Source organism: Sphaeramia orbicularis, chromosome 1 (genome assembly GCF_902148855.1).
Source record: "Sphaeramia orbicularis chromosome 1, fSphaOr1.1, whole genome shotgun sequence".
In the NCBI taxonomy this organism is placed as follows: domain Eukaryota; kingdom Metazoa; phylum Chordata; class Actinopteri; order Kurtiformes; family Apogonidae; genus Sphaeramia; species Sphaeramia orbicularis.
In genome coordinates, this window is record NC_043957.1 from 45,598,498 (window position 1) to 45,618,473 (window position 19,976).

Consider the following 19,976-nt stretch of genomic DNA (forward strand, 5'->3'; position numbering starts at 1 on the left):
CGGTTTAAAGCCTATTAAATATCAGGTTCATATTCTCAGGATAAAATGGGAAATCTTTGTTTTGTACTGACTGTAATCTTTCACCTACAGGAGCAGGTTATTGCTGAAAAATAAATAACGCTGGAGAATTTTTTCCTAAGACACACATTTATTTTCATGTCTATCTATTAAATCATAGGCATATAAAATACAAATGAGTGTTATTAAAATGTGCCATCTCTCTTGAAACTATAAAGAAGATACTGGATATTACATTCAAGTCATTTGTTATAAATTTGTGGCACATTTCAGAACTAGAAAGGCATTCAGAGAGCGCAGACCTCCGCCAAGGCAGATCAGCCCCCCCACCCCCTACCCCCCGATCACCACCAAAATTTAATCATTTGTTCCTTGTGCCAATATCAACATTTCCTGAAATTTTCATCCAAATCCGTCCATAACTTGTTGAGTTATCTTGCACACGGACAGACAGACAGACAGACAAAACAACGCTGGCAAAAACATAACCTTCTTGGTGGAGGTAAAAATATGGATTTGTTTCACAATAGGTGACATACTGGTAGATGCAGGAAGGGTAGTGGCTAATTAATTAACTAGGTTCCTGAATGAATTAATCAATTCATTAATTAATTTAATATTTATGAGGGTATATATATATTCAGAATATTCAATGTCTGATGAAAAAGGTAGATTCTCTGATTTATCAAATTTCCATTCTTTTTCTGTATTTTTTGGGGAATAAGGTCCTTAAAAAATGTTCAAGTTGAAGTTTTTCTCTTTGCTCTTCATTAACCCTCAAAAGCCGGAACTAATCGTATGTATTGTAAAATATCTGCAGAACCTCTATTCAAATCAGTGTGTTTTGTAAAGTCAGGTAAAGAGGAATTTATCTGCTTTTTGTCTCATATAACTCTCTTTGGGCATATATGCACAGTCAGTTAATGAATACAAATAAATACCCTGAAAAACAACCATAATAATATTAGAATAAAACATTTAGGTTGTTTATGTGGACAAAAAAAATCATTTGGAAGCTGAGAACACTGACTTCATAAAAAAAATTCCAACTCCCTCAGGTTCTGTCATAGTTCACAGTAAAACATCTGATTTATTTTTAGAAATATATATAGTTATTTTATTGTCATTTACAGTATTTTTTTATTTTATTATTACCTCCGCCAAGGAGGTTATGTTTTTGCCAGGGTTTGTTTGTCTGTCTGTTTGTCTGTCCGTTAGTGTGCAACATAACTCAAAAAGTTATGGACAGATTTGGATGAAATTTTCAGGGTTTGTTGGAAATGGGATAAGGAAGAAATGATTAAATTTTGGTGGTGATCGGGGGTGGGGGGGGCCCACGGGGGGGGCACTGATCAGCCTTGGCGGAGGTCTGCGCTCTCCGAGTGCTTCTAGTTAGTATTATTTTAATTTTTTTATTTCCTGCTAATCTACCATACCACACTCTAGTCCGGTAGATGGCAGTAATGCGTATGTTAAGTCGAGTGCTGGCCGCCAAACAAAACCAAAGAAGAAGAAAAATCTGCTGCTGGAACAAACCCCAGCCAGGCTAAATGCAGTGCGGACCCCGGACCTGCAGGTGGCGGTAATGAGCCCACGCATTATTTACCATACCCGGAAGTGACTTCACGTTTACGCCACTGGCTGGTCACACGTGGGTCAGAAGTTGATAGTTTATTTTAGAATAAAGTAATGTAATGTTGGTTGTTTAGTTAGGAAATCATTAAATATGTCTAGGAGGAGCAAAGCTGTGTCCGATGAAATGAGCGGTTCCGAAGAGAAGGTCCAGGATCCGCCTCCAGAGACCAGGCGGACCCGCAGCGGACGCACGGTCAGACCACGAGCCGCACTGCAGGACCACCAAGTCCCGGCGAAGACTCCCAGCCGGAGGACCAGGAGGTCTGTCCTCCAGGAGCTGCCGGCGGCGGAGGAACCAAACACAACAGAGGAGACGGAACAGAAACCCCAGAGTCCGGACAAGACCGAGGAGGAGACCAACATGTCTGCCGAACCGGAGCCGGAGCTGAAGCCGGAGCAGGAGGCAGCAGACAGGGACACGGACGGGTGTCTGTCCAGACCCGCACCAGCAGAAACTGAAAGGGTTCCTGTGAGTCCAGAACCAGTACCAAACAAGAAACCTCGTCTAGGTCCAAGTGGGAAACCAGCCCCGGTGGTTCCGCTTGGAAAACCGAAATCTGGAAGAGTGTGGAAGGACCGCAACAAACAGAGGTGACAAAACCAGGACCAGGGGGACCAGGTGGACCAGGGGGGTCCATGGGGTGGATTACCCACATAATTCACACATAACTCAAATAACACAGTGAAAGATGAATACCCCTCCTCTTGTGCTAGCTTATTGTTACCATCTCTTATGTTAACGGGTCAGTTTTGACCCATGTCTTAAATCAGCTGTAAAATACACTAAAAACAATTATCTATCATCCAATTTGTTTCTCATCTCTTGGTTAGTTTGTTAGGCTTCCTTATTCATGAAAATATTGGTTTTAATATTTTTGGTGGGAGCCTCTGGACTTTTTTTTTTTTTTTTGGTCATTATATCCCTCCATGTGCACTCTGCAAGTCACCAACTCTGTACTGGACATCTTCTTTGCTTGTTTTGTTTTTGTGCAGGAATACTGGATAAGAAGGCAAAATGAGATATCCCAAAAGCTCACATGATTGGGAGAGGAGCTGGCTGTCAGTGTGTTGGCTGACAGTGCACTTATGAGTTCAGTTTTGGCTCTAATTATTGCTTTATAATCTTGTTTTTATAACTGGGTCGAAACTGACCCTAACAACACAAAGGTCATAATTTTAACCACAGCATTTCATAATTTAGTGGAAAAAAATGTTTTGTATTATTTTTGTTGAAATAGAGGTTCCTGACAAAGTCAAAAAGCCTTGATGCAATAAATACATTTTATGTAGTTCATTTATGCATTTAAAACCTAAAAAGGGTCAGTGCTGACCCTAACACAAGAGGAAGGATAAATTACATTTAAAACATGAGTCCTGGGATAGAACAGCTACTAAACAGCATTCAGATAAACAGTAGAAAGGCCGTACATCAGGGGGGTCAAACTCATTTTAGTTCAGGGGTCTCATTCAGCCCGATTTGATCTCCAGTGGGCCCAACCAGTAAAATAATAACAGAATAACATATAAATAATGACAACTCCAAATTTTTGTCTTTGTTTTAGGGTAAAGAGAAAATAAATGTTGAAAATACTTACCTTTACAAACTATCCAAACAAAAAAGATGTGAATAACCTGAAAAAAAATTACATTTCTTGAGAAAATTTAGTGCAATTTTAACAATATTCTGCCTCAACTTATCATTTCTACATGTGCATTATGGATCAGATCTACAAAGACACTAAACACTGAGGAACAGGCAGAAAATTGTTCAAATTGTGCTTAATTTTCTTTAGACATTTCAGGTTATTCACATTTTGTTTTAACAGGACAGTTTGTAAATGTAAATATTTTCATAATTTTATGTTATTTTTTGCACTAAAACAAAAAATTGGAAGTTGTTAATTCAATTAATTAATTGTTCATTCAAGATTTTTTGTTAAATTTAAGATTTTTTTTTGCTTAATTCAAGATTTTTTTTTTGGCTTAATTGAAGATTTTTTTTACTTAATTGAAGATTTTTTTTTTTTTTTTTTGCTTCATTCAACATTTTTTCCTTAATTCAAGCTATATATATGTTTTTTTTTGTTTTGTTTTTGCTTAATTCAATTCAAGACTGTGGAATTTTTGACTTTGCAAAACCATCCCATGGGCCAGATTGGAACCTTTGGCAGGCCACATTTGGCCCCCGGGCTGCATGTTTGACACCCCTGCCCTACATTAACCCCGATGAACTGTTTACCCACTTTTTTTTCTTCATATTTTAATTGCCTGTGTTAATATATATGGTATGAATTTTAAAAAGATAGTGTATATTTATTTCATCTTATTTCCAGATCAGCTCGCACAGTAAGTGTTCAAACAATAGTTACACTCATACTGTTGAGCTCCACAAATGTGCCTTTGAAACCCATTCAGATTAATTTAAATAAAGAGCACATTTTTTATGTTATAGTGGTATGAGAAAATAACAGTAATCCAATAAAATTGGTGTTGATGACATATAACAGTCTTTAATAATTCAACACAAGAAGTTACTTTGCATGCATTATATTGAAAATGATGATTGTTTTTCTTTTTTCATCTACAAACGTGACAAAAACCTGATCATCAAAGGGTTAAAATCTTTAGAAATAACGAATCTTTGATATGAATAATTAAGTTAGATGTAGGTGGGAAAATAGCTCTATGAAAGCACAATATAATATGAATGTATAATGCAACATTTTCAGCCACAGGTCATTTAATCCTAAACTGAAGGTAATAATCTAAGGAGTAATTGAGAAATAGTGAAATGTGGGCTACTTTAATAGTTTAAAAGTTACCCCCAGTTGATTCAGCAGATGTTTTAATTGCTTTAGTAAATGTAAAACTACACCTAAGCCATTGGACCTCGAGCCTTAATGGACCAGAAACATTTATTTTATCAGTTATGGGTTAAATAGGTAAGATATAGTTGCATATTATAACGTGAAATGACATTATAAATAAGAATTTTAAGAGTCTCCTTTTATAGAGGTAATTTATAGTCATTGCTGGCTGCTCAGCTGTTGATTTGATGTAATTATTGATTCATTGTACGAGTTCAGAATACATGAAATGTCCGTTGTAATTGATAACTATTTGAAAACTACTGATAATGAATGATCAAAGTGTTAATTCTCTCATTCCAGCTTGTTCATGAAAAACATTTGCAAATGAAGCTTCAGGTTTCACAGATTTCCAATTTTTTGTATCAAGTCTTATGATGCAGCAGAATTAATTAAACTTCTTCATTTTATGTGAATATTTTTCTGGTTTCTTTCCTCCTCTGTGACTGTAAACTGAATATCTTAATCCGAATATCAAGACTTTTGAGGAAGAAATTTTTGTGAAACACCTTTTTCCGGCATTTTATAGCTCAAATGAGTAATTGAGAAATACGAAGCAGATTTATCATTAATGAAAATAGTCATTATTTCAGTGTGTAAATGTTAAGATCCACACACAGATTAGATCTTATGTTTTGTCACCAAACCCACTAATTCCACTACAACCTTGTGTGTCTTGTAAGCCAGAGGTATTCAGTTTACTATCTGGACCCCCCCCCCCCCCCAAAAAAAAAAAACAAAACAAAAAAACAAAAAAACAAAAAAAAACAGGAAATTGGTTACACAAGTAATCATTGAGGGTCTAGTATCAAAATAGTTGGATGTAATTAGGCTTTGACTGGATTGGATCTGATTTACTTAATTATGGTTCTATTTCAGCATCATGGGAAATGAAGATGTTTGGTTTATTTGCATGATTTCTTATCATACTTAATGTGCTTTTTGTGTTGTAGGTTTTCAGCGGTGGTCCGAGATAAGCAGCTGTGCTCTTCGTGGGAGAAAAAGATGCAGGCAAAGCGCGAGAAGGACCTGGTCAAACAATTCTCTCGGCAGCTTAAGGAGGATAAAAACCGACAGAAAGAGGTAACAGAATGCTGCGAGACACAGGCTGGTTTGATGGTGTTTGAGGATTATCACTGATGTATTAATTTTTGGATTTTCTTGCAATAATAGGAGAAGAGGAAAAGAAGAGAGGAGAACTTGAAGCGACGAGCAGAAAATGAACGTAAAGCAGAGATAGTTCAAGTGGTATGTACATTTATATTAGTTTTAAAGCGAATCCAAAGCATAGAAGCCAGTTACCTGCAGATGGCAGTAAAGATTCATCTACTTTTCTATCGTGGACATCTTTACTAAGTGTCAGATGCATTAAAGTGACAGAGATCAAATTAAATAATTTTTTGTTTTTGTCTTGTCTCATTTGCATCACAGATCCGTAATACTGCAAAGATCAAGAGGATGAAGAAGAAACAGCTCAGGAAAATTGAGAAGAGAGACACACTGGCTCTGTTGCAGAAGTCAAACAACCAGATTTCTAAAGCCAAAGGGAAGAAAAGTAATAAAGGTGAACATGTTCCAGATTTGACCTAAGGACTAATGGAGAATAAAATGAATTTGCTCAGTGCTTTGCCTCTACGTTGTGTCTTTTGACATCTGAAATATAATACATTATCCTGAATCATATTGAATCGTCTTAAAATAATCATTTGTGCTACTACTTAAACTACATTTCACATTCTGCAGACATTTTATCCTGATAGTTATAGCTGAATTTGTGCTGCATACCCTCCTTAAGGTGCCTTTTTTTCCTGTAAAATATCTTATATGACAAGTTTGTTTCTACATCAGAAAGAAGAACACTTCAACAACCACACAGACAAAAAACAGGTTCAAAAGATACATGTCTTATACCACTCTGGAAAAAATTAAGAGACCACTGCAATATCCCCTGAAATCAGCATGTCTGCATGTATGACAGCCATTCCATTCCTGTGTCTGTTGAATTTCAACTCAAGCACACTTTGTTCCACTGAATAAACACCTGATCCATGTCTTATTTAAGAAGGAGAAATATAAAAACCACTACTGTGGCCATCACTATCTTCTTACAATAAGCAAAAACAGTTCTATTAATAATGCAATAGTAATAGAAATTTAAAAAATAAAAACTATTGAAAACTACTGGACTTCTGCTCTGACAATGTTCCCAAACTCTGAGGACTGGTTTTTCTATCAGGACAATGCTCCTGGACTCAGCTAGGTTCATGAAGGTGTGGATGACGGACCACCAGATGAAGACCCTGTCATGGCCAGTCCAGTCTCCAGACCTGAACCCACTTTTAAAACTTCTGGAGGAAGATGGATGGTCACAGCCATGGAACATTACTGAGCTTCTTGAATTTCTCTGCCAGGAGCTGCATAAAGTCATCCAACAGCAATGGCGGAGAGCCAAGACACGTGAAAGCTGTCATTGAAAATCAGGGTTATTCCACCAAATATTGATGTCTGAACTTTTCCCAAGTTACAACATTAGTATTGTGTTGTTTACAAATGAATATGAACTGGTTTTCTTTGCATTTTTTTAGGTCTGAAAACACCTGCATGTATTTGCTGAACACGACACATGGTCAAAATAAGAAAAATTATTTTGACCATGTGTCGTGTTCAGCAAATACATGCTCTAAATAACAATATTTTTATTTGGAATTTGGGAGAAGTGTTGCTGGGAGTTTACAAAATAAAACAAAAATGTTCATTTTATTCAAACACATACCTATAAATGGTAAAATCAGAGAAAGTGATAATTTTGCAGTGGTCTCTTATTTTTTTCCAGAGCTGTACTAGAAACAGTGATTTACCAAACCTGAAGTGATACTTTAGGTCCGTGTTTTTCAACCTTGGGGTCTGGACCCCATGTGGGTTCCGTCTGAAATTTCTAGTTATTAAAAAAAAATAATAACTTACTAATAAACAACATACAGTTGGTTGACAGAAAATCCCAATGCATAAAATACATGACAAACTGTGAAGCTGAAACTGAAGCACTGTGGTACTGTTTATCTGTCAAATGTTCACTGTGGTTGGTTTCAGATGCTGCAGCTCTTTCATAATTCGTAGTTTGAGTTATTGTTTGTTCACTATTAATTGTCAGCCTTGTAAATCCAAGCTGGACTGACTGTACATATCCTGACCAAGGAAAATAAAATTCTCCCTTTGTGCAGTAATCTACACCTGGCTTCTCTGCCTCCGTCCATAATAATTTACATTATATAGACTAAATGTCATCTAAAATTAATTTTAGATGACACTTATTTGCAACATAGTAGAGCATACTATTACATGATTAAAACCAAATGAATTTTAGCACAAAAACAATCGTCTCGGTTTTGAATGTCTGGGGTCGCCAGAAATTTGTGATGTTAAAATGGGGTCATGAGCCACAAAAGGTTGGAACCACTGCTTTAGGTTCTCCAGCAAGTGAATTAATACCACACTGTGGAAATACTCTGCAGTAAAAAACATCCCTGAAGTATAAATATAACAATTATGATCTGTAAAATGTATATATACTATTAAAAATAAACTTCATTGTGCAGTAAAATAATCCCTGACAGTGTTTTACTTTTATATATGATGTTATTGGATACATTTTACTGTTTATGTTGCATTCCACTGCTTTATATGTCGAAGTTTAACCTAATGTTGACACTTGTGTAGTATACTCTTATAGAATATGATGCATTACTTTAAATTTTACTGCACTTTTACTGTCAGACTGTATTTTATGTATCTTGCAGATGCATATAAGTAGGTTTTTTATGATTCAACCTATAGGGGAGTATTTTCTGCCGCTGAGTACCTTGTGTCCTCCCCTTCAACTTGGTTGTTCTCAACTTGTGACCCATGGCTCATAGGAGGACCTCAGGGTGCTATTTATGGGACATTTTTGGGGTAATTGTGATATTAAATGTACTCAAGAATTGACATAATTATAAACACTGCTAGCTGGATAGCATAATCTGGTATACTGATAGAGCACAGAATGTTTTTTGAAATATTGCATGAATAAAAGATAACCATGCTCCAGCAAAATCTCCAAAAACTGAGATGAAGAAATACAACTGATTTATTTATTCATTTATTTATTTATTTATTTATTCAGAAGAGTCAGTGTCTGATGAAAAAGGTAGATTCTCTGATTTGTCAAATTTCCATTCTTTTTCTGTATTTTTTTTGGGAATAAGGTCCTCAAAAATGTTCAAGTTAAAGTTTTTCTCTTTGCTCTTCATTAACCCTCAAAGGCCGGAACTAATCATATATATTGTAAAATATCTGCGGAACCTCTAATCAAATCAGTGTGTTTTGTAAAGTCATGTAAAGAGGAATTTATCTGCTTTTTGTCTCATATAACTCTCTTTGGGCATATATGCACAGTCAGTTAATGAATACAAATAAATACCCTGAAAAACAACCACAATAATGTTAGAATAAAACATTTAGGTTGTTTATGTGGACAAAAAAAATCATTTGGAAGCTGAAAACACTGACTTCATAAAAAATTCCAACTCCCTCAGGTTCTGTCATAGTTCACAGTAAAACATCTGATTTATTTTTAGAAATTTTAAATGACGAATAAAAATATAAAATGTGAACTTTAAAAGAACAAGATAAAAGTTTAGCTTTATATCTGATGCTGACTGATGCAAAATCAAAGAAAAAAACAGAATAAATACATGAGGCAGAGGTCCAAAACACCGCTCGGGGTCTTTGAGGGTTACATTGCTTTGAGGTACATTTTGGGATGTTTGTAAGATTATTCTTCTATGATAGATGTTACCTCTGGCCTCATAGAATTCTGTGTGGGTGCGATTCTTCCAATAAAGGTCAAAGTTATAGCAGTTGCTGAATAAGAAAAACAGGTTTTTTTTCCTCTTCTGGTAGTCTGCAGATCTGCTAGACAACAAAGATTTCTCAGACTGAGGGAAATGTTAGGACATAAAAACAAGAGCAAATGGTCTTAATGAGAGGTTGGGTTTTACTTCGACTTTTTTTCCCACTTTGAGACAGGGAGTGGTGTCAACATTCCTGCCTAGTGAGGAACAAACAATGCTGTGACGAAGAAACACACTAATCATGGAGAAGGAGGAGTTGCACGTGTAAGAGCACTAATGTTGGACATGTAAGACAGAAACTCAGGACAGGTTTTCTGCTCCCTTTTGTCAGTACTCCCTAGTGTTCCTGTCACTGTGGAAAACATCATCCACTCAAAGTCCCTCACCCTTCATCTAATGACCACCAGCCCATTTGACTCATCTCCCTCAGACCATCATCAGACCTGCATTGCCATGTCATGAAAGCAGGTCCTGGACTTGCTTCAATTCACTTTTCACTCTCCAAGAGGTTCACCCACAGTATCATTTCACACTCACATCACAACACATGCAAGCATCCTTTTTGCTCATTTTCTTCTTCTCCCTTTTGTACAATCCCCTCAGAAATCCTGGATGACTGAGTGAAAGAGCAGTCAGTACCGAACTCTAAACTAAAGCACTGCGGAGGGACGTAAACCCTCTCATCTCTTAGAACAGAATGTTTGGCTCATTCTGCTTCAGGCTAGATGCACCAAAATGTAAGCTACACTATTTTGGAGGGGCGCTTACTTCCACTGGCATACCACAGGGCAGTGTACTCTGACCCCTTTTATTTATTGTTATAATTATTAGTTATTGTTGTTTATTGTTTTACTACAAAACTGTGCAAATAATGTTCCGAGCCAAACAAAGTCCACTCCCACACGCTGTTCAAAAGTTCTTTTCAATACAGGAAAGCAGATATGATTTCAGAGGTGTTTGTATATTTACTGTACAGCAAGCCATTAAATGTATAAAAAGATGTATTTCTGTTATTGGGGTTGAATTATGGATTGACATGAATATAAATTTAAAGATGTGCAGTTCATAAATGGTTTTCAAAACACTGGTTTGACTATTTTCGGGGGATACAAGCAGGAAGGATTTTTGATGTTTTGACTGGTATAATAATAATAATAATAATAATAATAATAATAATAATAATAATAATAATAATAATAATAATAATAATAATAATAATAATAATAATAATAATAGGCGACACGGTGGTGCAGTGGATAGCACTCGTGCCTCACAGCAAGAAGGTCCTGGGTTCGATTCCAACACCAGTCCACGGGGGGTGGGGCCTTTCAATGTGGAGTTTGCATGTTCTCCCCGTGTCTGCGTGGGTTCTCTCCGGGGACTCCGGCTTCCTCCCACCATCCAAAGACATGCACTACTAGGTTAATTGGTTAATCTAAATTGCCCATAGGTGTCAATGTGAGAGTGATTGTTTGTCTCTATATGTTCAGCCCTGCGATGAACTGGCGACTTGTCCAGGGTGTACCCCGCCTTCGCCCCTATGTAGCTGGGATAGGCTCCAAGCAACCCCCGTGACCCTACTGAGGATAAAGCAGGTTCAGAAAATGAATGAATGAATAATAATAATAATAATAATAATAATAATAATAATAATAATAATGGATTAGATTTCTATAGCGCTTTTCAAGGCACCCAAAGCGCTTTACATTATTGATCCATTATTCATTCGCTCTCACACTCACACTCTGGTGGTGGTAAGCTACATTTGTAGCCACAGCTGCCCTGGCGCAGACTGACAGAAGTGAGGCCGCCAATTTGCCCCAAAAGGCCCCTCTGACTACCACCAAAAATTCATGCACCAGTGTGAGTGATACTGGAGGCAAGGAGGGGGAAGTGTCTTGCCCAAGGACACAAAGGCACATGACTGGGATAGAGCGGGATTCGAACCCAGTCCCAACATAATTCACAGTCAGTTGAATTAAAATCAGCCTTATTGTTTGTATTTTCTGTATTATGGATGATGACTGAATAAACCTAAACCTGTTCTATACACAGTCTGCCACCACCAGACACACTGGTCAAATATAAAATTTAATAAAAATGTGCAGATGATTTGGACATGGATAACCTATTTGAGCAGAATGAAGCTGAACATGTTTATAGAGTTTGAACAGGGAAGAATGATTAGCATCATCTGACATCATCCTTTAAGGCTTGTCCCTCCCCCAAAGAGTGACACTGAAAACATACAACACATGTCTGAAATGAACTATCTTTCACTATCTTTTCATGCTCACTATGGTTTTGTGAACTAAATTTAGGTGGGAATAATTTTGATTTTTTTAAGCTGTTATATTTGGGTCACTATAACCAGTTTAGAAGCTTAACGTTAACTGTTTAAATTAATCAATGTATCTGTAATACAATTTAGAAAGATACTCACAAAACAAGAAAACATTACACCTCACATCTTACATTAAATGATGCAGACATTATCTCATAGAAGTCATAAGTCAAATTTGTTGGATATATTTGCACATAAATTTGTTATGTTAAAATGGGGTCGTGAGCCAAAAAAGGTTGAGAACCAATGGTCTAGAGTTTTACAAGAAGAATCTTAATTTTTTCCAATGAGATCACAGTATCTTTCCCTTATGCGAACACAAAAACAAGCTTAATAAGGAGAATTTTCTCAGAATTTTCCTCAGTCAATCCTGAAACGATCATAAATATTCAAAGTCAGCACCTTCAGAGATACAGAATGTTGTTTTCACGAAGAGGAGTAAAAATTAGACTGGAAGGATGCAGCTGTAGAAATTGTACTTGTAGTCCAGTACTTGAACTAGAACTATTCGGTTCAATGCCACTACTGTCTGAAAATAAGACTATTTTAACCAATTTTATGTCTAAAACTATACAGATTAGTGGTAAAAATGTACTACTCAGAGCATTAACTTTAAATTCCTTCAGATTCAAGCCTTGGTGCCAGATCATACTCATACATTCATATATTTGTAATGATTGTGGGTATTTTTCTCCAATTTGATTCCACTTGAAACAGCACTTTGTTCCAAATATGGTGTGGCAAACTTTTAGGAGAAACAGCATGATAGTCATATGTTTTCACAAACACTGGTAACTACACTGTCTTCAGTATAATCTGAATATTACTTTGTGTTTCTTTGGTCATTTCCAAGGAGATAAGATAAGATAAAAGTAGCAGTTAAACAGTAAAAAAAAAAAAAAAAAAAAAAAAAAAAAACACATGTAAGAGATATAAGGGAAGAGCAGTAAAATCTGTACAACACCCCCCTAGAAGATAAGAAATATACAGAGACACATGTGGAAGGGCTGGTAAACGAAACTGAATTATGATCTGTTTGCAAATGCCTGTTTTAATCTGATCTTCAGCGTCATATTGTATAAGTTGTGACACATAGCTTCATGATGCAGGAATTACATACGTCAGTAAATATATCACGAGACTTGGTTTCAGTCTGAAAAATGAACCTGTGAACTTGTTTACGTAGCTGAACACAAAGGTCCTGCTTTCGTTCCACCTTTATTCTCATTCCACCTTCATTGTCGAGCTTTTCTCGCCTTTATCTCATTATACATTTACTGTCAAGCAGCCTCTGCAATTAATGCATTGCTGTCATCATATATAGTGCTCTCTTTGTGTCATAAAGTGAGACAACTCCTTCGGTTTGTCACCAAAATGTTTGCTTTGTCAATTCCTGTCGACGTTTTCCATCTTTGAAAAATGGAGGGACAAACAAAGCAACCTTAAGATGAACAATATGGAAGGAATGATCATCTTTCAGTCAGTTGCGTTATAAAAGAGTCAGAGGCTCAGTTTAATGTGCAAATCTGAGGCTGAACTTACAGACGAGACACAGCAACTATAGAAGCAGAGACAACACACCTTTTGTAAGTAGTTTTTAATGTATAGAATTGGGTGCTGGTGGTGTGTTATTGTATCGTTTGTGCAAATCTAGGGTTTGATTAGTGCTGTTATTATTAAATGTTTTATATTTAATGTTAAAAGGAAATAACTGCATTGCTTGGATCTTTTCTTTTAGATGCGATAAAGCTCAAATATGCTCGTGACACTTCTGCTACCATTCCTGATTGTCAGTGAGTAGATGAAATTTTTTTTTATTTCTAACCAAATCAATTTACGGAATCAGTGCAGTCCTGTGTAATGGTAGTGTTTTGCGTATTTATTCATAGCATCAGCAGACGCCACCAACTCCACCACACCAGGACCTGGAGTGAATGCGACCACTGCTCCCTCGAACACATCCTCAGCTTCTAATACATCTGCAGCGGCCGCCACCACTCCAATTGTGACCACTGCTTCTAATGGATCCGTGACCACAGCCTCTGGTGGGACCATGGCCACGGCTAAGGTGACGACAGCGACAGTAACAAATGGGACGAACACAAACACCACCAGCACTGCAGCGCCCACTGGACTGATGTACAGGAGCAGTGTAGTAACGTGTTACTTCACTGCGGTCCTCTTTATGCTCTTTACAGTCTGACTTGAAGTGTCTTTATCTTTGTCTTTATCCATCGTATACAGAAAAGAAGTAGTTTTTTATATTCTGAAGCACAACTGTTGACTGATTTAACAATCTGTATGACACACTGTGTAACATGTTGTAATAAAGGTTTTCATTTTAACTAAGAATGGCTTTTTTTTTTTTTTTTTTTTTTTTGCCTTTTTGGTTGTTTTTTTTTTTTTTTTTGCCTGTTTTTCAAGGCTTTTCCATCCCCTTCACTTCAACATTGAATTAGCTGATTTTATTATACCAGTAGACTGTGGTCATAGGCTCAATATTCAAGTGAAGTTTTGAAGTGCAGTAACAGAAATAACAGTAAAATGTATTATATGAAATAAGTTAAACTCGCAAAGACCTTAATTTCTTCTTAAAAACTTTTTAAAATTTAAGTGATGATCCATTTTAAGTATTTTTTCTGCCTTAAAACAAAAATGCAAAGGTTAGGTCTTACTTTTATAACAGAGTAAATGTGTCACTCCCAGCGTAATCCTGGTGTGTGTTTCCATCAGGTTGAACAGGGTTTGATCGATGGTTGTTCAAGTCTTGTGTGTTTTTAACAATAACTCAGACTGACTTGTTCATACTGAGTCTATTTACTGAGGTGACAAAAAAAAACCTCCCAGGACTCACCCATGTTCACTCTTAGACACTTAGAACTATTTTTGTAGTGAGTTCCAACTTAAATTTTCTCCATATTAAATCTTTTCTAAGTGATTCATCACCATTTATTATAATATTGTCCTTTTGAATTTTTTTTTGTGAAAATCAGGTATTTTCAATTTACTGATTATTTAGATGTTCATAAAAGCAAAATATATCATATTGGATCCAATTTTAAAAGACATTAGATCCAACATGGACAACAAAAAGCTTGCCGTCTTGGTCCTATTGGATCTTACAGCAGCGTTTGACACTGTGGACCACCGCATTCTTTTAGACAGATTACATACCACAGTTGGTCTGTCTGGGTCTGTTTTAACTGGTTTCAATCATTTTTAACAAACAGGGATTTTTATGTTAGTATCGGAGAACACTCATCAAAAAGGTGCAAAATGGATTGTGGTGTTCCCCAAGGGTCAATTTTAGGTCCAACCCTTTTTAACCTTAATATGCTGCCTCTAGGACAGGTCATCAGGAGACACGGCATAAACTTTCATAATTATGCTGATGACACTCAACTTTATATTGCCGTGTCTCCTGATGACCTCAGCCCCATCAACACCCTTTTTAATTGCATTTTAGATATTAAGTCCTGGATGGCAGCAAACTTCCTCCAGCTCAACCAGGGCAAAACCGAGGTTTTAATTGTTGGTCCTGAGGCTCAGAGGGAGAGGCACAAAGCTAAGCTCCAAACCCATTCACGCGACCCTTCTGAGAGGGTTAAAAGCCTGGGTGTTTAACTTGATTGTGAGCTTAGCTTTGAGCCACACATAAGGTCTGTCACCAAAGCAGGTTTTTATCATTTAAAAAATATTGCCAGAGTACGACCCTTTCTCTCTCGAGCCAGTGCAGAGACTCTGATACATGCATTTGTCACAAGTTGTATTGATTATTGTACCGCTCTCCTTTCTGGTCTTCCTCAGAAGACCATTGCACCAATGCAGCTGCTCCAGCCCGACTGCTGACGAGGACCAGAAACAGAGAGCACATTACACCAGTGCTCAGGTCTCTGCACTGGCTCCCTGTGAGCTTCAGGATAGATTTTAAAGTGTTTTTATTGGTTTTTAAAACTCTTAATGGTCTTAGCCCTATTTATTTATCTGATTTGCTTTTAACATATGAGCCCTCTCGGACCCTCAGGTCCTCAGGTAGTAATCTCTTAACTGTTTCTAGAGTCCACTCCAAAACTCATGGTGAGGCCCCATTCAGCTTTTATGGCCCCAAACTATGGAAGTCTACCTGAGGACCTGAGGTCTGCTGCAAGTGTTCATATTTTTAAAAGAAAACTCAAAACTTATCTTTTTAGTTTAGCTTTTAATTAAACTTTTACTGGAAACATTACTTTACTTTGTTGGTTTTATTTTTATTCTTAATTGCAACTGCAGGACAGTGAGGGGTTTGATGTGAAGCACGTAAAGTTTGATTGACTGATTGATTGACTGATAGATTGATAGATTGACTGATCATGAAGCGAATGTAAAAACAAATGTATACGGACTGTCATTTGTCAAACTCTATGGATTTAACTAGTGAATCAATGTTGTAGATCAGGGGTTCCCAAAGTGGGGTACGTGTACCCCCAGGGGTACTTGGAAGAAGCCCAAAGGGTACTTGAAAATTCATTCATTCATTTTCTGAACCCGCTTTATCCTCACTAGGGTCACTTAGAGCTTATCCCAGCTAGCGAAGGCGGGGTACACTTTGGACGAGTCGCCAGTTCACCACAGGGCTGACATACAGAGACAATCACTTTTGCATTCACACCTATGGGCAATTTAGATTAACCAATTCACCTATCAGTGCATGTCTTTGGATGGTAGGAGGAGCCAGAGTACCCGGAGAGAACCCACGCAGACACGGGGGAGGACATGCAAACTCCACCCCCATCGACTGGTGTTGGAACTGAAACCAGGACCTTCTTGCTGTGAGGAACGAGTGCAATCCACTGCACCACCATGTTGTCCAACTTGAAAATATTTTGGAAAAATACATTAAATAAGTCATCATGTATTGACACAAAATAAATAATGACAGTTACTGCTGAAATATAAAGCACAATAAATACATTCATATAATAGTTTTATTGTAAATCATCTTGTTTAAGCTTTGGTAACATTTCAATAATATTTCTATTTTATATTACTCAAAATGGGTTTGAGAAACTAAGTAATTAATTTTTGTCGCTGAAAGATTCATTTATTAATTAATGACCAATTTATTTATTTTTCTTATCAATGAAAGAGGGCACTTTACAAAATTTACTTTGAAAAATGTGTTTATATATATATATATATATATATATATATATATATATATATATATATATTACAGTTAAATATATGTTGTTTGTTTACAAAGTTTTGAAAATATAAACGGACACCTTTGGCACACGAACAAATTTTGCCTAATATTTTTCAATCAAAAATGCTGAAGTGAGAGTTGGGGGGACTTGGGAGTAAAAAATATATTTGAAGTTTGAGAACCACTGTTGTTGTCCATATTTACTATTGAGTCTCTGAATGTCCAAATATGTCATATCTGATGACCAATTAGTTCTCAAGTGGATGAGAGCAGTAAAATATTATCATAATGTCCTATAAATAATGACAACTGCACATTTTCTCTTTGTTTTGGTGTAAAAAAGTTAAATTACATGAAAATGTTTACATTAACAAACTATGCTTTTACAAAAAATTTAATAACCTGAACAAATATGAACAACCTGAAATGTCTTAAGAGAAGGAAATGCAATTTTTCCAACATTCTGTTATTAAATGTTATGTGTATTTGTAGATCCACCGTGATCTGTAAATTATAATGTACACATGTAAATGATAAACTGAGGCAGAAGGTTTTTTAAATTGCACTATTTTTCTTAAGACATTTCAAGTTGTTCCTATTATTCAGATTTTTAAGGAAACTTTGTAGATGTAAACATTATCATAATTTAATTTAACTTTTTTCACTGTTAGTATTTACTGGTCTGACCACTTGAGATCATATTGGGCTGAATGTGGTCCCTGAACTAAAAGGAGTTTGAGACTTCTGCTGTAGATGAACAAGCATCAGGATTTTCCTTTAATTTGTCACCATTCTGTTCACGTTAACACAGACCATTTACTATCACTAGGTGGCGCCGTTAGTCCGCTAGAGAACATCCAAACACGAGATAATGCACATTTTGAATACTTTTTGATAAATCTCACGAACACACAAGAGTAAGGAAATAAACAACCTTTTTTCCACAACACTGTATATCGAAAAAAATAAAATAAAATAGGGTGTTCTTGAAATACTGAAAATTCTTCTACATATTGTTGTCATATATGGCCCTGTTACATACTGTTCAAATTTTTTGGCTATTGCTTGACTTGTGGTCTTTTAATTATTTTTAATGGCACACAATGTAAGGACTACAATGGGCATCCTTGAGTGCATTTGTTCCTTTTCTTCTTTCGTATTTGTCTGTAATCTTCTTATCTTGTAATCATAATACTGTAATGATAATCGACGAGCATTGCGTGAAAATGCAATATTTAGTCAAGTAACATGAAATCATATTACCTCAGCTTTAACTGTAGCCCATTAGCCCCAGAAACATGTGGCAAATCATACTCAAGTGTTTTTTTCTGATTAGACAGTGTGATTATATGGAGCGGAAAAACACTCAATTCTTTTCCAAAACCTGGAAATTTTATTTACAGTTCAAGTCAGTCACATGCAACATTTTCTTAAAATGAATAAACATGAAATTAGCAAAAAACAAGAAAAGAAAAAAAAAAAAAAAGCATATTATTTTCTCCAAAATACCAATATACAAAAATAGAGCTTACAAATAACTGTACAGCAATTGTCTCCAAAAATATTCTGCTGCAGAATTCTTAGTTTTATAAACAATGTCTGTGAGAGTCCACAAACAGAATCAGTGTTAACACAAAAGGGGTGTGTGGGGAGGGGAGGATATTTAGGAACGCTGGTAGGAAGGTGAGAAGGGGAGTTATTTGAGTTAGAAAGGACACTATTAGAGCTAAAGAGGAATAAATTACACACCATACGAACAAGAGGGAATATCAGGGAGGCAGTGATAGATTAAAAATTCTTACTGGTATGGTCGTTAAAACCAACCATGAATATAAAGTGAAACCCCTCATCTGTGGAGGGAAAGTGTACTAATTTTCTATTCTGCAGCTATGTCATTTCATTTTAAAATCTTCTTTGACGAACACTGTCTGCCATCAAACGCTGTGCCCTGGAGGAGTAACAATAGAAATGGCTTTTTGATGCCATCATTCATTTGGAGTAAATGCTTGATGCTGGCTTTCCTGACTGTGGCATTTCATCTTGTCTATTTATAATGGAGTTACCTCAGAAACGGCACTGACGTCAATGGTGATTTCAGTGGAGGGAAACCATTTATTACTTTATTCATAGATGGCTCTGTTTCCATTCTTTTTTGGCCATTACTTGTCAGAGACGCTGTGACTCCATTTTTGACTCTAAATGCACAGTCCTCATTTCTATTGGCTAAGACTTTGAGTCCTAACAGTTGTTACGTTGGCACTTTTCCTTTTTTGTATTTTTTTTATTTTTGTGGAAGGACGGCACAAGGGAAGAAACAGGAAATTTTGGGAGGAAAAAGGCTAAAAGTGTTTTACAATCAAACACAACACTAAAGATGGCCAAATGGCAGGAGGTGCTCAGCTGCCATTTAGTATTTATGAAGGAGCACTAATTGTGCACCTTACACTGTGTAAAAATACACTACTACTGACTCTACTGTCTACAGACAATTAACAATGGTGATATCAGTGGCAACTTCACTATGCAAAAATAGCATGCATTCATATTCCTTTCTTCCTCTTTTTAACATACATTCAAAGACAAAACAGGAGCAAAGCTTTAAGACTTTTTAGCGCCGAGCTGCAAAATATGTTGTCAGAGTTTCTTGTAGCCTGTATGTGCTGGAACGAGCGGCGTTTCAGTTTTTTGTTTTTTTTTTTGGGGGGGGGGGACAGAGTGAATTCCAGCTCTTTTATGTAAATGAAAGAGTCACAGCATCATTAAAACAAACCAAAATGCAAGAAGTTACCAAATATGGCACATCACACAACATCCTAAACCCTGGATTTACTTATTTTGTTCAATATGAAACCACAACATCTTTACTAACAAGCCAGGAAAAGGAATGAAATACTCCTTTCTGATCAGAGTAAATCAAAAATCAATGAGCTATCATGGCGAACAGCACAGCCCTGGTCTTATTTGTAAATGTGGTGTTTTTGTTCAACTAAGGCTAATCTGGACAAAAAGTCTGATTCGACTGCATTTTAAAAAAA

General features: G+C 36.4%; 1 protein-coding gene and 1 long non-coding RNA gene across 2 annotated transcripts; both read left to right on the forward strand.

Annotated features, from left to right (window-relative positions):
• Positions 1–1,621: 1,621 nt before the first annotated feature.
• ccdc86 (coiled-coil domain containing 86) lies at positions 1,622–6,141 on the forward strand. The gene is made up of 4 exons (XM_030153293.1): positions 1,622–2,244; positions 5,474–5,603; positions 5,694–5,768; positions 5,952–6,141. The coding sequence occupies exons 1-4, from the start codon at positions 1,745–1,747 to the stop codon at positions 6,108–6,110; spliced, it is 864 nt and encodes a 287-aa protein (XP_030009153.1). The 5' UTR covers positions 1,622–1,744; the 3' UTR covers positions 6,111–6,141.
• A 1,215-nt stretch (positions 6,142–7,356) lies between these two features.
• LOC115425245 (uncharacterized) lies at positions 7,357–8,120 on the forward strand. The gene is made up of 2 exons (XR_003936220.1): positions 7,357–7,400; positions 7,986–8,120. It is a non-coding gene; the product is annotated as an uncharacterized LOC115425245 (long non-coding RNA).
• Positions 8,121–19,976: the final 11,856 nt, after the last annotated feature.

Bases quoted from the DNA above. Each gene is read 5' to 3' on its own strand.
- ccdc86 (XM_030153293.1), top strand. From the start codon at position 1,745: ATGTCTAGGAGGAGCAAAGCTGTGTCCGATGAAATGAGCGGTTCCGAA. The intron at 2,245-5,473 runs GTGACAAAACCA...TTTGTGTTGTAG, and splicing joins AAGGACCGCAACAAACAGAG to GTTTTCAGCGGTGGTCCGAG. The intron at 5,769-5,951 runs GTATGTACATTT...TTTGCATCACAG, and splicing joins AAGCAGAGATAGTTCAAGTG to ATCCGTAATACTGCAAAGAT.